Source organism: Festucalex cinctus, chromosome 1, assembly GCF_051991245.1.
Source record: "Festucalex cinctus isolate MCC-2025b chromosome 1, RoL_Fcin_1.0, whole genome shotgun sequence".
In the NCBI taxonomy this organism is placed as follows: domain Eukaryota; kingdom Metazoa; phylum Chordata; class Actinopteri; order Syngnathiformes; family Syngnathidae; genus Festucalex; species Festucalex cinctus.
The window spans coordinates 12,228,379-12,246,881 of NC_135411.1; the positions used below are offsets into that span (position 1 = coordinate 12,228,379).

At 38.3% G+C, this 18,503-nt stretch overlaps 2 protein-coding genes across 9 annotated transcripts in view; one reads left to right on the plus strand and one right to left on the minus strand.

Moving 5' to 3' along the window:
• Positions 1-15,073, minus strand: part of ghrhra (growth hormone releasing hormone receptor a) — a 31,371-nt gene extending 16,298 nt beyond the window's left edge. For 4 of the 5 annotated variants that reach the window (XM_077516874.1, XM_077516883.1, XM_077516868.1 and 1 more), the window contains exons 1-2: positions 10,159-10,512; positions 3,338-3,446 (exon numbers count right to left, since the gene is read on the minus strand). In XM_077516874.1, the coding sequence (XP_077373000.1) occupies positions 3,338-3,446; positions 10,159-10,245 (196 nt within the window). In that variant the 5' untranslated portion in view covers positions 10,246-10,512. Of the gene's footprint in view, positions 1-3,337; positions 3,447-10,158; positions 10,513-14,901 lie in introns of those variants that run through there. The other variant, XM_077516893.1, reaches the window with a different exon arrangement.
• cfap300 (cilia and flagella associated protein 300) lies at positions 1,933-18,027 on the plus strand. Of its 4 annotated transcripts, none has more exons than XM_077516918.1 (10): positions 1,933-1,997; positions 3,388-3,478; positions 14,570-14,653; positions 14,724-14,861; positions 14,972-15,053; positions 15,955-16,018; positions 16,083-16,240; positions 16,311-16,483; positions 17,619-17,685; positions 17,780-18,026. In XM_077516918.1, exons 4-10 carry the CDS (start codon positions 14,752-14,754, stop codon positions 17,909-17,911), a joined length of 786 nt encoding a protein of 261 aa, XP_077373044.1. In that variant the 5' UTR covers positions 1,933-1,997; positions 3,388-3,478; positions 14,570-14,653; positions 14,724-14,751; the 3' UTR covers positions 17,912-18,026. The 4 variants fall into 4 exon arrangements, with proteins under 4 accessions (XP_077373044.1, XP_077373061.1, XP_077373070.1 ...); XM_077516927.1 differs by lacking the exon at positions 1,933-1,997 and adding an exon at positions 2,086-2,133; XM_077516935.1 differs by lacking the exons at positions 14,570-14,653; positions 14,724-14,861 and having other exon boundaries at positions 17,780-18,027.
• The last annotated feature ends 476 nt before the right edge of the window (positions 18,028-18,503 follow it).

Sequence of the window (18,503 nt, forward strand, 5' to 3'; positions counted from 1 at the left end):
ATGACGATGTGTCAAACTGCCGCAGTATAGCGCCATCTACTGCCGAGGAGGACTTACTCAGTGCTTGGCCATCCCTAAGAGTCTATTCAAAAGCATTATAGTTAGATTTTAATTCGTTTTGACTTTGACTTTTTTTTTCTTTTAATTCAGTTCGTTTTAGTTTTTCAAGCAAGTTTGCTATTTTTTTTATGTTCATTTTAATTTAGATTTTATTAGCTTTAGTATTAGATTTAGCTTTTCTTCTAAATATATGAATATTGGTCAAGTGCAAGATAAAAAAATAAATGAAAATGGTCAATAAGTATTTTGTAATCACGTAAACAAAACTACAATTCCCAAATGACTCTTTGACCTTCCAAAAGCTCATGATATTAATTAAGAAAAACAAAAATGAAGGACATTTTCGCTATGATTAGCCTATAGTTAGTTTTAGCTAGTCTTACAAACTTAAAATGTAGTTTCAGTTAGTTTTCGTTTTTCGTGGTTCTGTAAACGAAAATGTTTCTTCAATTTTTAGTTTTTCCTGTTGGTTTTCATAAACTATAATCACTTTGACGTCAACAAGTCACAAAATAGTAATATTGTATGCAAAAAAGGAAAAATGCAGCAATAAATACTTAAATAAATGTGTTTCAGTTAGTATTCGTTTTTCATGGTTCTGTTAATGAAAATGTTTTCTTCAATATTTAGTTTTTTCCTGTTTGTTTTGTAAACTATAATCACCTTGATGTGAACAAGTTGCAAAGTAGTAGTATTGTATGCACAAAAAGTACAAATGCAGCAATAAATAATTTATATAAAAGCAACAACTGTAGCAATACAGATACAAATAATATGTAAACAGAATAAACTACAATATGTATATCATAACTGAGCAGCAACAAGAGCAAAGCATTGTACACGCAAATATTTTGTATCAATAGTTTTGTATCTCTAGTGTCAGGCCGAAACCTCCTATTTCATAATTTGGTCAAATTTAATATTTTTCAGCCAATATATGGTGGTGTTATTTTCACAAACCTTTGGATAATCTAAAGAGTTGAAAATTGCTTGCGCTCTTTGACAATGTCAAGTTAATTGGTTGGTCATTTTTAGATGTTTGAGTTCATCTCATAAAATATTGGAGCAAAAACAAAAGTGTTGCATTTATATTTTTTTGAGTCTATATAGCAATAGCAATCACAATAAATAAATAAATGCGCGCGTACATGTGCACAAATTCTTGTGTCGCGCCACTGTTCGCCATAATCACAGGTAATTTACATCAAATTGGCGGTGAAATGCTAAAGTTTGTTCATTTGTGATGAAGTGGTGACAAAAATCTGTTGTGGCATCCCTAAGGGCAAAGTTCATTCAGGTTTAGTGGAAAGGGAGTCCATGAGTCACTACGAGTTTCACTACGAGTGCGCTTAAAAACACTTGACGGTGACTGTCACAAATTTGCATCAAACCGTTTCCGCTCCAAAAGAAGCCAAAAATAGTGTCTGTATTACTCCACTGCCGGTTGATCCATTATCTCTACACACCTAAGACCCTTTTCAAGCATTCGTTTCTCATAAGACCAGTTGGAGGGGACTCTGAATCTTGTTCCAGAACACAAAGATCTACTCCTGCTATGCCATCATTTTCGGACTAGCATAAATGTCTGTTGTCATTGATTTGCATCGTATGTAAATTCATACCTAGAGATGGGCAAGTACAGATACCTTATTTCTGTCACGGTCTGTGTTTTGTTTTGTTTATGGGTCATGTTTTCCTTGCGTCTCCTTTTTTGCCAATGTCTCGTACAGTTTTATCATGTCCTCCTGTGCTCGTTATCCCGTTCACTTGTGTTACCCAATCAGCTCCCCAAGCCACCTGTCTTGTCCAGGTGTCTCTCATGTCTCGTTACTATGTGTATTTAGTTCCCTGCTTTCGTTCAGTCCTTGTCGAGTCATTGTAATTGTCATACCCTGTTTCATGTGCCCGTGAGTCCTGCCTGTTTTAGTTTGCAACCAGTAAGTTTATTTCCTGCTTTGGTTTGTACTTTGTATCTTGTGTTGTACTTTGTTTGTTTAAATTGAATTATGATTAAGACCACGCCTCGCTCTGCCTCCCTTCACTTGGGTCGACAAAAACCCTGACAATTTCAAGGTATCGGTTCTCGCAATGCTGGTATCAGCTGCTCTCTTGTGGTTGTTTTATGATCACGAACATAAGGCCCGCATGTCTGACAGGTGACCATAAACGTGTATTATTCATTTGTATTCATCTTATTGTGTTCTTTACGAAATATTTATTTTATGAACAAATGGAAAAAAGATAATAGAAAATTGCCCGTAAGACGCAATTGCAATTTGAATGAAAAATGTTCTATTGGGATATATAGGTCTTTCCTTAAAATTATGTCATTGTATTTTGGGAACTTTTGTGGATCAAAAGTACTATTTGTTTCAGTATTTTCGGTGACGACTCGAGTTGTATCGGCCTGAAAAAAAAAAAAAAAAAAAAAAAAGTGGTATCGACCATCCCTAATTTTATGTAATGTACTTAAATTAACACCCTCAACTTAATTTAGCATTTACTCAAAATAAAAACACGGACACTTCTTTTTTTTTTTTTTTTTTTTTTTTTTAAATATTGGAAATAAATTCATGTATCCATTTTTTACACAGAACATTTATTTACTCATAAAATTAAACGTTTGCCAATTATATTTTTGTACCATAAATGCCTGTTGTCACTAATTTGCATCATACTCGTTTTAAGACATGGCCTATTAAAAAAAATAATTAATTCAATGATTTATAAAAATACTATTATTGTTATTAATAGTTGTCACAGGTAATTTTATCAATAATAATAAATTCAATACATTTAATAATGATTACTAAATTGATTAATAATAAAAAGAGGCATATATCATACAATTTATGTGTATACGATTATTTTTTCAAAGCATGAATCAATAAATCTCTTTTCAACTTGAAATCGAATTGTTTAGCCTTGGCCAACGGCAGCTTGTACACATTAAGGGGGGTGGGGCTAGTGAAGTGACGCTCGATTCAAATCTTGCTAGCTGTTTTTAACCTGAAACATCTCCCTCTATAGACATAAAGTATGAAAGTTTCAGCCATGCAAATATGTTGACTGTTACCTTCCTTTAAGTCGCGCTAATCTACTATTTGATAATTACCTTTTGCTTCGGCCTAAAATAGAGCCCACACAGCTAAACTAGATTGCACATCTTTTCCATCTGTCTTGAAGAAAACATTTTAGAGCGTGTTGTTGTTTGTCACGTGAGGCGTGTGCGTGGATATGTTTTTGCGTGCAAAGGATCATCGGCAAAGGCACCCACCGCCGCGCACCGTCTGGTTCTCAACTTCTCTCCTCCTCGCCTGGCTGCAGGTTTCGCCGGCCCTCACGTGCTGAGCAATGATGGCGCAGTCCGGATGAATGGCTTCCATCTGAAAATATGACACAATACGGACGCCATCAGGTAAACACACTCACAACACCGGGTTAAATCAGAACCATTTGGTGGAAGAATTTTTTATTTATTTTTTTTTTAAATTTTTTTTTGGTATTATGGATGTTTTAAATGTTCAGCACTTTGAGTTGAATTTGAATGTGTGGAAGGTACTATATAAATAAAGTTTGATTGATTGATAATCACATTCCCCTTAAAAAAAAATAATAATAATAAAAAATGGGTCCAAAAAGTCACAAAAAATCAGTACTGATGTTTTGCAAATTAAAAAAATAAAATAAAAAATGGTGCCAAAAAATCCGCTGGCCTACTGATTTTTTATTTTATTTTTTTCCTCTTTTTAAAGAGCTCAGAATTGTTCATTCGGTAGTCTTACCGATTCAACGTCTTATCATCATTGCTCGTTTTGTTTTGTTTTGTTTGCGTGCGTGCGTGTGCGTGCAAATACGTATAAATTTATACTCATTAATTCACCTAAAGCCTTATAAATATCCCATTACCCTTCGCCTTAACCAGGTACTTCAGAATCTTGCCAGAGTCGTGAGGTTTAAGTGGTCAGGAGACCAGAGAAAAGGTCAGAAAAAAATAAAGAGAAAAGAAAGATAAATCAAAGTGAAATCCAGCACCGACCAAACACTTCCTGCCTTCCCCATGATTACAAAATCAAAGTCTTACGCCAACCCCGGAAGCCTCTAAATTCCAGCAAATTTAGCGAGATCTCAAGAGACCAGAGGAAAAACTAAAGAGAGGAAGGAGGGAAGGATCGATAAGGCGGAGTGAGATCCATAGAAGCCAGTACATCCAATCCATCAAAGTGAAATCCAGCACCAACAAAACCCCTCCTGCGTGGTTACAAAACCAGAGTCTTATGCCAACCCCAGAAACCTCAAACTTCCAATAAATTGAGATCTCAAGTGACCAGAGGAAAAACTAAAGAGAGGAAGGAGGGAAGGATAGATAAAGCAAAGTGAGATCCACAGACACCAGCACCCACTGATTCAAGGGGCTGTGGGAGGGAGAGGCTACTTCTGTTGAGTTTCAGTAGATGCTGGTGCGACGGATCTGGCATGCATAAGGACCACCACCAAAGAAAGAAGCCGTCAACCGCGGTCCAGCAAAGCGAGCACCGCCCCCCCCCCCCCCGAAATCCCCAGGCCGCGGCAGCACCAAGGCCACCCCCAAGCCACCCGAGCGGACACCGGTCGGCGAGCCGACCCAGACGCCCGGAACACCCCCGCCCCAGCCCCGGCCCACACCCCCGAGCCCAAGGCCGCAGAACGAGGCCCAGCGGGCCCCCCATCCCCCCACGACCCCCCCACACCCCACCCAAACCCGCCACGACCCAGGCCCCACCACCCCCGGCCCCCAAACCCCCGAACACACCCCGACCCCCAACACCCAACCCCCCCCCCCCAAACAAGCCCCCCCCCGACGACCGCCAACCCCCCCGCGAACCCGGCGAGCCCCCCCACCCCCGGAAACCGGCACCGGGCAGCAGCGCAGAGAGGGAAAACGTGCCCACCCCACCTCCAGCTGTGCGAGAGTAGCACAGCGGCGGGAGGGGGGAAGCAGAGGAGGAAGCACCAGGGGAAAAGGCGGAACACCAGAACACCGAGCCCGGTGGGGAGAGGCCCCGGTCGTCACGCCAGCGTACTAGTGACACCTAACCCTGTTACTGAGTCCGCCAGCTCGCCGACTGGCGAGCTCTACCCTTACACCGTGAATGTGGCCCCACCCTGTGTATATACAAGTGTGTGCGTGTGGTGCATTAAAATTGGGAGCAGGTGAGTCGGAGCAGAGGGAAAACATTTCCCCTACTCCGACACACCCCCCCCCCCAAAAAAAAGGAGGGACAAAGTGGTGGGGCAGGGACACAGATGGGGGGGACCACAGCGCTGCCAGGCACTGCAGTCCATCCCCTCTGATGGCTCCCCGCCCCAACTCACCCCTCCCCTTGGACATGAAGTGCATTAAAATTGGAGGGGAGTTGAAGGGTGAAGACGGTGTTTCCACCCTTCCCCACCCCACCAAGAAATGTGTTGTGTCCCCTATGTGTATATTTACAAAGTGTATAGTGCAAAACTAGTGAAGTGAGTAAGAGGAGAGACCAGCGGGGCCTCACCTAACCCGGCGGGTGTAGGTGGCACGCCCGTCCCCCAGCGCCCCCCACCCCACCCATCTGGCACCACAATAGGCGGACCGCCAGCGCAGCAGGGCTACTGGACAGCCCACCGGCCACCGGAGCCCACCCGGGGCGCCAGGAGTTCTACCGGAGTGGGGCAGGCCTCAAACCCCCGCCCGGTCCCCGGAGCCCGACGCCCGGGCCGGGGAGTTTTTTTTTTTTTTTTTTTTTTTTTTTAATAAACACATTACAGTCCTGCTCACCATTCCTGGCACCCATGAAGGTAAACTGTATGATGTGGAATATCTTCTGAAAAATTTTGTATAGAGAACTTGTGTTTTATTTGAAAGACCAAAAAACCAAAACAATTTAACACAATAAACAATGGGCAGAAATAATAGAAAACTTAACGTGCTCTGTCACTGGTATTGGCGCCCTTTTCTGTAAATCAGTATGGAAGCACATTGTGACTCACCTTTGGTAAATCACAAATGAGAATTCCCTGTTCTAAATTGTCAAGTGCCCAAGTGACATGAATTTACCGATGAATGATGCCTTTGATGTGTTAAAAATCCAACCGTTATCTCCTTTTCCTTTGTCACAATCATGACAACAAAAGAGGACATCAGAAATGTGATAAGTCCTCCAAAGTAGAGCCATCGTCAGACTTTGGTACCCCTGTTTCAGCAGTGCGTAACGTTATTAAGAAGTTTGACCAGCATAGTCAAAAACCTCCATGGACGTGGGGGGAAGAGAGAAATTGATGACAGAAGGCTATGAAAGTTGGTACGAATGGTGGGGGGGAAAAAAAACAACAAAAAACACCACGTCAAACATCTAAAGACCTGAGAGACAAACTGGAACAGTCTGGGATCATGGTTTCAATAAGTACCATACACAACACACTGAACCAAAAACATGAGCAAACACCATTCCTGACAGACATAAAAAAAGAACTGCTAACCTTTGCCAAGGAGTACCTGGATGCAAATAAATAAACTGCTTTTATGAAGTGCCATTACTGCACTTTGGGACAAGCGGAACAAAAACCTAAGTGATGTACGTGTGCCTTTAAAGGGTGTTTGAAGAAGCTGCTTGTGAGTATTTTCATTTCGTATTTGTGTGTTTGAATGTACCGTTTGATAAATAGTTGAAAATGCATGGACAAATGTGGCTCTGCTGTTCTTTTTTCCCCCACTTTACTCGAGTGGCGGAATATCTGAAGATCATTACTAACTCCAATGTTGGCTCATGATGTAAAGCAGGGGTGTCCAAACTCTTTCATTTGAGGGCCACATAAAGAAAATCAGAACGACGCAAGGGCCACACAATGTTAAGAAGAGAAATTGTGATTAGTCCTAAAAATTGTACAAATAATTTATTTGTGCTTTTGCATATTTAGAAAAATGCTACAGTATATAAACCATTTTATTTGTAATATGGCAATAGGGTTATTATAGTTTGGGAATTTTTCATTTCAGTTTTTATTTAGATTTGAGTTGTTTTGTTTTTTTAATTAGTTTTAATTAGTTTTCAGGGTGGTTCTGTTAGTTTTTTAGTAGTTTTAGTTCTTTAATAAATGCTTAGTTTTAGTTTAGTTAGTTTCAGTATTAGTTTTAGTTTTTAGTTGTGTTATTTATATATACAGTATATTACTTGTGCGCAATATTTAAAAAAAACACCATGGGCGCAATGTCATTATTCCGGCTGATATTGAAAAAAAATCTACGAAAAATCACATTTAAAATCATCCCCAAAGGCTCATGCATTAATGTAATTACCAAAAACTAAAATGAAGGATGTTTTAATTATAGTTAGTTTTATTTTAGTTAGTTTTGTAAACAAAAAATGTAGTTTCAGTTAGTTTTCTCTTTTAAAAAAGCATCTTTGTTTTTATTTTATTTTGTTAACGAAATTGTAGTTTTGAATTTTAATTTTTCATTAGTTTTAACTAAAATAAACTTTAATAGCACCTGTGTTTTTCGACACCCTCCCTTCTTACATTGACCATCTCCAAACATTTTTGTTTTGTTTATTTTATTTGAACTGAGTCAAATGCCATTTTTAGCATATGTCGCGGGCCACTAAAAAATGGACGGCGGGCCGCAAATGGCCCCCGGGCCGTAGTTTGGACACCCCTGATGTAAAGCAATAAATACATAAATAAATTTGAAAAATTGAAAAAGTGATGATTTATACCCTGAAAAATGTCAACAAGGTAGCACTGTATTAACTTTTAGCGCATGCTAATGTTAAAAAGCAGCTAATGTTAAGCCATAATCCACCCCCACCACTTTTTTTTTTCTACATCATTGTTCTATATCTGGGAAGGGACACCATTCATTTTGTAAAAAATAAAAACATTTACTGCAGCTGAGCCGTTTTAAGATGTGTGATAAAACTCTTCACCACTAGATGGCAGACATTGGCGAAAACTGTACTTCTGTACCAGAGAAGAAGAGAGAGCGGGTCCTAGCCAGAAGCCAGGTCCAAATTAGGTCAAGAAAATTGTGTATTTTAAGTCAAAGTCGAAGCTGATTATATTTTTAGCAATTTAAACACAAAACTAGCTGTCTTCTTTGCTTAGAAACGCTATCATACATAAGTAATCCTGATCTCAAAAGCACACAGTGAATCTTTTTTTCACAAAACACGGCGACAGTTAATTTGAAGTGAATGACGAGTTACTTAATTTGTGTCCTCCAAAAAGATGGATATTCAACATTTATTAGTATTAAAAACGTGAATGGTGTTTTAATAGCGGCTGTTGTGATGGATGACGCACCCACAATGCAGACGGGGCAATCAGGGATGCATTTTACAGCCTTATACTGCCGTTACAAGGGTGAGTCAGCCTATTAAATTGGCCATTTTGAATGACATACAGGGCAAGCATACAGTAGTATCATGTTCAAATCCATTCGTGTTTGGTGTGTTTTTTTGTTTTTTTGTTTTTGATTGTCGCTGTCCAACAACTATTTTGTACGGTGGGTTCAACCCTTCAGTTACAGCAGTGACAGCACAAATGTTCGAGGACCTCTGTTTGAAAGATGCTAACGCTAACAATCAACGTATAGAGAATGACGAGATGCCTTCACACAGTTCGTCAAAGTAAGCTTTTCCCATGTCAAATTTTATGTGTTCTGAGAGAGCCCTAATAGAAAGAAATGTGAAGTTTTAATGTTAGCAATACAATGATACTAGTTACATTTGTGAACGGTGCTACATCACACCTGTTCAGAGCATTCCTCAATGTTGACAGGGTGAGAAGCTGAACTCCCAATACTTAATTTTTCTGCCTTATTGCTGTCTGATCATTTTTTTTATACGAATATCTAACTGCAGGAACCATGAGCACAGTAATTGGCGGCGATGCCACCTTTGCTCGGTTCTGTATAATTCGGTTAAATTCTTTGTAGGGCTGGGTATCGATTCTAATTTCCTCAATCGATTTGATTTCAATTCACAAGAGTTCACTTCAATCCGATACCGATTAATTATGGAACATCATTTTTTTTCTGAAATATCAAGGACATGATAAAAACTCCACAAACGTTACATTCCAAATACAATTTTGGGGAGGCATTAATTAGTTAAATGTTTATTAATGAAAGTAACACGTTATAACCGCTTAAGTGTTACGCAAAATCAGCAAGGATGAGATGAAAATATTTTCAGAATTCTAAGTTAATAATTTTAAATATACATTGAAATGTTTCTGAATTGTCTTTAAGTGCAATAAATCCGGTCTTACATAAATGTAAGAAAATACTTTTAAATTCATGTGAACAGTAAATTTCAACAAAAACAGTAAGATGTGAAAAAAATGACCTTTAAAATTCAATTTTCAGATGAAAATATAGGAAAATGAGATATTAAAATAATCGATTCATGGTTTTATCAATTGATGTCAGGCTCAAAAATGAAACTCAACTTGATATTATTTTAGAACCAGCCCTAACTCTTTGTATGAAGAGATTGACAGTCAGCAGTTACCTTACTCCGGACCGCTGGCACGATGTCATCATATTATTCGATTGCAGGATGCCGTGTACACAGTCACGGCAATATCTTGCCTTTGTTTGAGTCCAAACAAATTCCAGACCTTCTGTCATGGCTGTGATATAGCAATTCAAATTGATCTCTTTCTTCCACCTTTTTGAGTTGAAAGCAATTGTGCCTGTCTAACTGGTTCGACAATATCACACCTGAACTTGGATTTGAGGAACAGCCGCAACCTTCTGAGACCGCCTGAGGCAGCAATTTTGCAGAATCTCGAGAGGGCTCAATCGTGACCCCGGTGACCTACTGCACACCACTGCAGTCAACAAATATGTCCATCGCTTTCAATATGAATTAAAGTCGCTAAATAGAGCATCTGAAGATGAGTGAAGTCATTTTGAAATCCACCTAACAGTTCCCCGTCTGATTATTTACTTGTACATGACATCGTTATGACTGGATGGCCACGCTGCCTAATGAACACTAATTAGTGTCACCAGATTAATGAGGACTGTAAGTGGCTCCATGCAGCTAAAAATAAAAAAGAATGATTGATGACACTCACCGTGGGGACACAAAGACACAAGAAGACCAAGAATCTCTCCTGATGTTTGGAAAATAATTCCCGATCGGGCCTCTTGATGTGCCTCATAGTGGCGGTGATGTTGGCGATAATTCCAGAATATTTCAGTCCCGTGTGTGTGTGTGTGTGTGTGTGTGCAGCCGTGCTATGAAATATGCACTGTGTCAACCTAAAATAGATGACTGCCAGATGAAAACTTGAGTCTCTCTCCTTGTTCACTCGCTCTCTCTTCTCGCACTCCCTCCCTCGCGCTTCTCTCTGAGAATCAGGTAAAGGCGCATCTCAGGAGAGGCAGCGAGACTGCACGGCCCATTTAAAGGCACGACGTGCCTCCTCGCCGCTAATAGGAGGCAATCGGTCACGCGTTAATGAATGCCAACGAGCGGCGGAGGCGGCGCGCACGTCCCGGACAAATGCGTGCGCATGAGCAAATCGGCTTGATTTGATTGAGCAGGCAGCTAACTGGATTACGTTCATTTAAAAAGTCTGTCCCTCTCCATGGATTCCTGCAAATGTTCTGTCATCATTAGGCTCCCGCTAAAGCGAAGACCGTTGTATCATTTTTTATACTTTTATATATTTCTTGGAATCAATACATATTGTATAAGCAAAATGTATACCAAAGTCTTAGGAATGTTATTTTCATACTTTGTGTCAGTGCAGAGTTGTAAGGCATCAAATAGAGAGAGTGAAGATGTGACATGTTGTCCCACCAATGGGTAAGTTGTCACACTAGATTTTGCAATGAATAAAACAAGGACAAAATTATCCTTGTTCTGCGGTTTTGTTTTGTTTTTTTTTTGTTTTTTTTTACATTCAGAGAAATTGTTTATCATTAATCTTGAACATTTACCATGGTTATTGAGCAAACTTTAAAGGGGCTGTCTGCTGGATTGACTCAGGAAAATGCACTTTTTAAATACAGGATGTACACACTTTAACTTTCTCTCAGTCTACACATCTGTGTTTTTGTTAATCTTTTGTGGTAATTTCGTCCTAAACCCCCACCTCCCCACCTCACACACGTAAGCTTCTGTGAGTGAGTGAGTGAGTGAGTGAGTGAGTGAGTGAAAAAAAAAAAATCCGTGCGTGCTTTCAAATTGCCGCGGGAGTGACTTCACGCAGCTGACACATTTGCCCGGCCCCGTTTGCGACACGCCACCCCCCGCTCTGCGATTGGCTGGAGAGTTGTAAATACTGTCTTCCCACAGAAACGTCCCGCTGTTTACAAAACAAACACAAAATGGTAAAATACAGGCTCGGGGGTGCGGGTTTAGGACAAACTCACCAACAGAAATGAAGACAAGCCCTGATCTGTAAATTGAGAAGTAGTTTGATTGTTTAAATCCTGTATTTAGAAAGTGCCTTTTCCAGAGTGAAATTGGCAGACAGCGCCTTTAACATAAAAAAAAATATTAGGAAATAGCTGCAATTGGCTGGCAACCAGTTCAGGGTGCACTCAGCCTACTGTCTGAAGCAAGCTGGGATAGGCTCCAGCACCCCTGTGACCCTTGTGAGGAATAAGCGGTTAGGAAAATGGATGGATGGATTTTATGAAATAGATTAAAGTCTAAGAATTGTTGGTATGTAGCTATGTAGGTCATAGCTCTCATCTTCAAATGCCTGTTTTGCTTCCCTCAAACTAGAAATTTGATATCAAATTGAATAAAAAAAATAAAATAAAAAAAAAATAAAATAAAAACATTTCAGATGGTTCATCATGAAACATGTAAATGACTGGATAGCCCATAAACACCAGAGCAAGCCGTCGAAGTCACACGGCGGGCATCTTGTTACTCCCACCTCGCAAGCAGACTACTGTATAAACTATACGGTATACTACAGATGAGACATATACAGCTCGTAGGCAATTAGTATAGAGCCAGAGGTGGGGTGCTGGGTTTGTGCTGGGGGGGGGGGGGGGGGGGGGGGGGGGCTCACTATTTTTTAACAAGTAAAAAAATGATAATAATAAAATAAAATAAAATTAACAAGTGTGCTGCTTTGAAGACCACCTTTTTCTTTTATTGCTCAGTTCCTTAGACCTCAATATTAGATTTGGCAGAGGCATCTTTTGTTGAATTACACTTATAATTCTTTAATAAAAAAATATACAAGTTTCCTCCTGCACTAAACATCATTATTACGCGTATAATTTATACAAGTATTTAAGGCATGTTGTAAAAATGTCTGAAGTCCTCTTGTTTATCCATCCATTTTCTTGACCGCTTATTCCTCACAAGGGTCACAGGGGGTGCTGGAGCCTATCTCATCTGGCTCTGGGGAGTAGGCAGGGGACACCCGGAACTGGTTGCCAGCCAATCGCAGGGCACACAGAGACGAACAACCGTCCACACTCACAACCACACCTAGCGACACTTCGGAGCGCCTAATTAACCTGCCATGCATGTCTTTGGAATGTGGGAGGAGACCGGAGTACCCGGAGAAGACCCACGCAGGCACGGGGAGAACATGCAAACTCCACCCAGGAAGGCCGGAGCCTGGACTCGAACCCGAGTCCTCAGAACTGGGAGGCAGACGTGCTAACCACTCATACAACTATAGATTATTTATTTATTTATTTATTTATTTATTTATCTATTTATTTATGTGTTTGTTTATCCAGGTAAGGAAATGGGAACAGATTCTCACTTGCAATGCAAATTTTAAGCCTATAAAATGTGTCTTATTTTCTCTTTGAGGGAGGCATTTAGTTGTCTAAAGTGGTTTTAACCTACGTGGTGAAATATCTCTGTGTGATGCAGTGTAGCTTTAATGAATATTTTTACGCCCGTGCTTTATAAATCCATCAAATGTAAAATGTCAAAATGTTCCAATTGATGGAGGCGTTGGGTTTTGTTACGTGGATGACCCAGCAGGGGGGGAAACGCTTATCAGCGTGATGCAGCGTACAGCAGTTTTAATGCGTCAAAGCGAGATGACGACGCTAGGTTACCAGAAGATGACATTAATTAGCCCTGAGCTTGCTGGCGGTAATGACTTACTGACAAACTGAGGTCATCTTGTGATTAGAGGGAGAGTCGCTCTCAACTCCTCACTGTTATTATGTCCATTATTTTCAACATACACGATGATTTGCGGTGTCAAACCTGCGCGTTTTCGGTATAGTTAAATCACCGCACAAGAGCAAAGCCACGACTCACAACGTAAATATGACAAGTGATGCGCATGATTGAAGGCCCCTAACCTATGCAGGAGAGGCACATTTTTTCTCAGTCATGTAAACAACTTTGGGAGTATTAAGTTTAGAAATATGTAAGCTTAAGAACAAACCAAGGTAGCCTGTGATGACATATGCAATAAAAAAATAAATAAACACTTGCAAATGGATATTTATTTACATTGCTCAGCTTTTTCTTAAAATGAACACCTTTCGGTAGCTCAAACTGTCAAAGAAAGTTTGGCTGGCACATTGAATACTATCAATAATGCTGGCTCAGTGGCTTGGAAAATGTACTGCACTTCATGCCAGCCAAGCACAAAGTCGTTGAGTGTTTATTACCTCTACCAAGGACGTAATGGAATGCATCGGTGTCAGTTATTTATTTGGAAGGTTTTTTTTTTTTTTTCCCCCCGGTGGAGTTTACATATATTTTATGAACCTGGACTTTCATTTTAGAGTTAGACCAAATATCTGTCAAAGTTGTGATTCTGTACATTTATATATGATAAATATACAGTCTTCAATTTTAAATTTTGATATGGTGATTTATTCATTTCTGTAAAAATTCCTGGCATTATTTTTTAATCAGATATTTCTGTCAAAAATGTTACACTATTTTCGATTAAATATAATAAATGAACAATGCATTTATGAATACATGGTTTTAATACAATTTCATCGGTTATTGTTTTGATTCAGACAGTAACCTGGATTTTTTTAAAATTAATATATTCACAAAAAAATGTTTACATAATAAATGAATAACATTGTATGGATAAAGCTCTACAAAAATAATACTTTTTAATGTTTTTTATTAATTTAATCTCTGACTTTTTTTTCATTTTTTTAGTCATAATCTAGTTATATTGATGAAACACAATAAATAACAAAAAGCATTTGTTTTAAACAATTTTTCTGATTTTTGAAAATATTTTTAGAATCTTGCATTGATGTTTGGTGGGAATCAATCCAACAACACAATAAAAAATATAACTTCAAATTAAATTTTGATTAAAAAAATATGAATTTTTAAAATAATAATAATAATAATAATAATAATACATCCAATAAATCTGATGTATTCTTTCATACAAAACGCTGACGGGTATGCATGTCCTAAAGCTGCAATAACTTGATTATTTATTATTTCAACTTAACAATGTCAATAGCTGTATAACGTTATGTCGTGGATCATTCTCATTCTTCTAGAAAAAGCTTCCTGACAAAAGACGTCTGCGCGTCTGTTGTCAGGGCAACGCAAAAGCGTCGTGTGAGCACACTCGTCTCTGATTGGTCAGTTTTCGCCAACCAACGCGTTTGCCAGGAAGTCTTCTTTCTTCTCACTTTTGTTTTACTATAATAGTTTCGGTTCCGTAGTACAACAAGCTGACATGTCCGGAGATAAAAACGACTTTGAACAAAATTTTTCCTTCCGTCCAGTTCCCTCCAGGAAGTTCTCGTTCCTGGAGGAAAAGGAGACCGTAGTTCTGTTGATGAAATGGTAAACTACAGGCCGTCATTGAAAACATTTGTAAACATACTCTGTTCTGTCGCCATCTTGCGGGTGTCCACGTGTAATTTTTCCAGCGGTCTTTCTTCTTCTTTTTTTAGGTCCATGCTTGGAAGGCTCTCAGCACAAACGTTCAGCTTTGACCAGAAGTTTCATCTTTACGATAGCGAGAGGTTTGCGGTGGTAAGATGACGTCACTCTCCTGCAAGTAAATTAAAAAAAACTTTATTTGTCCACTAAGAAAAACAAGGTTACAACGCAATGGCCACTTCATGTACACCCCACTATACATTTACATTATCAACAGTCCTGAATTATTGTTTCATTAATTTTGTGTTTTCACCCTCCAAAATTGGTTTATTAAAATGTATGTATTAATTGTATTATTATTTTTGTCATTGTTTATCTTCGAGTGAATAATATGAAATATTAGCAAAATAAACAATTTTACATTTAAAAATATATATATTGTGAAATAATGGGTTAATTATGTGAATAACTAATGAGCATTTTGACTTTATAATTTTACTATAATACTGGTTTATCAATTCTAATTAAATGTAATCAAAAATAATCAGCGATTATAATCATTTTAATTATCCAAATACACTATTTTACATAAGTTAAACTCATCTCCGAATCAACTGGCCCATCTGTCTATTTTAAAAATCTCACGATTGGCCCAGTATTACCATTGATATAAAAAGTCTACACACCCTTGTTCAAATGCCAGATTTTCTTGTCACAAGATAGAAACACTGGCTTGCACTTTTTGCTAAATGAGAAACAGTCACTATGAAACAATAATCACAAAATACTATAATATTGCAAATAATCCACAATATAATTACAATTAAATTGATAATTGTGGTTTAGCGAGGTGCATTTTTTGAGATAGACCAATAGACCATAAATCGAGTGTGCTATAATTGTTTATCCTTGGGGTGTTTTGATGAAAGCGTGCCACAAACATGTTATGAAGACACCTGGGATCTATTAAAAATTGCTGACAAAAGTGCATAATGGGTCAACGCCTTTATTTGTTGTTGATTATTTGTACGCGTTCCCTTCACTGTCCATGCAGTGCTTCTTCACAGATGCCAGCGTGCTCTCTAGTGCGAGAATGACGGTCACCTGGGAGCCTCTCGGTATGTCCTGTCATCTTACTGTCACCTAAAATATTGTGAGATCTGATTTTCCTTTCCGTCGCAGACAAACCAGTGGCGTCAGTCAATGTGGAAGTGATACCATGCACCAAAGTCTCCATGGACTTATTTGATCCCATCTACACTTGTGGGATTGTGGCGCCCTCCGGACACATCGCCAGATGCTTCCATGAAGTCTACCCGGACTACGACAAACTCCGAGAGGTGAGACTTCCTTTTGGTTTCGCCACTTTGTTCGTTTCCCCTCCAATCGGATATTTCCGTGCGGCTGCAGATGCTGCAGGATGAGGACTCGGAGAACTACCACGTACTGGGGAGCGCCGAGCGAGGGGAGTTCCTGTTTTGCCTTTTCAAGCATCTTTGCTTCGGAGGACAGCTGAATCAGTACGAAGACACCGTCGAGCCTTACATCAGCGTCACCAAGAAAATGTACAAAGAGCTCATCAGGTACAAAAGGTTCAAGACAGAAAACATTGTTTCTGTTTCAGGGTTCAGCTGGAGCTGCTCTAAATCTGCATTAACTGAACAGACAATGTTTTAAAGGAGCCATATTATGTATATTTTCCATATTTTATAACTCTGGGCTTTGCGATTTTCCGTGCCGTCAACTTGCGACGGCAGTGCCAGATTGCGGGGGGGGGGAGTGAAAGCATTTTCACTCATGGACCCAGCACTTCGTACACAACAACTATACTGCGTGGACACATCGCCAAACAGTTTGGATGTGGGGGATTTGTTTTTGACTTTTGAGGCAAATATTAGTCAAACTGCAAATAGGAAAAATTTGCCACACAACAAGACTGTATAATGTAGTGAATCTAATAATAATAATAATAATAATAATAATAATTATTATTATTATTATTATTATTATTATTATTATTATTATTATTATTATTATACAGTTTAGTATTATGTTTAGATAGATATTTATTTAGAATTTGAAATAAACATAATTATATCTGTCAAAGTCATGATTTTACATTTAATGTGATAAAGAAATAATAATTAATAGTACAATAAAAATACAAACAATTTATATTTTTAAATAGATTTAATTTTTTGATTGGATGATTTATTTACTGTTTTTATGTAAGAAAAAAATCCATGGCATTATTTTTTTTTTAAAATCATTTATATTTGTCAAAACTATCATCCTTTATATATGTAATGGAAGTATTTACAAATACGTGTTTGTTTTTAATACAGTTTCATAGGTAATATTTTTTTTGTATTGTAAACTGTATTTTTTTTAATAAAATATATTCACCAAAAAATATAATTTAGTTTATTTTCCACATAATAAATGAATAACATCAATAACAATTTGCTCCTTCCTTCACAATCACATCATGTTTTTGTGGTTCAAAAAATAAAAAAATAATTATAATGCAACAGATTTATAAGCGCTTTTCTAGACACTATTACATACAGTATACGTGTTACGTGTTACAGTATACGTGAATCGATTCGAGAATTGCGTGCTGTAATATCGCGATATATTGCGAAATAAAAAGTTTTAACACCCGTAATATATATATTTATTTATTTTTTCTTTTCTTTTCTTTTTTTTTTCTTGCAGTGTTCAAAAGGATCCAGAAACTAAAAAGATCACCGTCGTGTCCACGGTGCTCAAAGTCCACGTCTACGTAAGTCTCGTGTTTTGCTAGCTTTGAAGGTACAGTTGTACACTGAAATGACCAATTAACTTATCCTCATCTGTTGTATGCCTTTCCCCTTTAGGATGAGTCGGGCCAGTGTTACCCCGGCAAACGAGATGAGGAGCAGACGTTTGCCTACCTGATTGTGGACCCTTTCAAACGGCACGTGACACTACTCTGCCACTCTTATGGTGTTGGAACTATGTCCCTTTAGTGGTGTACATGATTTAGGAATACATTTAGCCATTCCAAACACAGCGAAGCGCATTTTGGCTCATAAATATGACATCTCGAGAGATTTAAAAAAATATATATATATATTTATATATATATATATATATATATATATATATATATATATATATATATATATGTATATATATATATTATGTAGCCTACCGTACAAAAGCTGAATGAATCATAAACAAAGTGTTTAACTTATAAGAGAGTATAGCAGAAAGGCAGCATTGTTTTGAGTCTATTCTTGCCCTTTTGCTTTTTAAAATGGTGGCAGTGTGTTGGGATTTTAAAGGTTACACATCACCCCTACTGGTTCACATGCAAAGGCTGTGGCCTTTCTTTCAAAATGGAAGGTTAGCTAATGTGGGCGGTCTGACAATATAGTATTACCAGAAGTTGGTCATTTATTTTACATGCAGCTCAATTTGTGATGATAGTTTATATGCTCTTCCATGTAAATTATCTGTTGTTAGCTCTGTGTTGTCCAAAGCTGTATGAAATAAATATGTCATGCATAAATAGTGGTTGTGTGTGATCTAAATTACATTTTAGTGAATTTTTAAAAG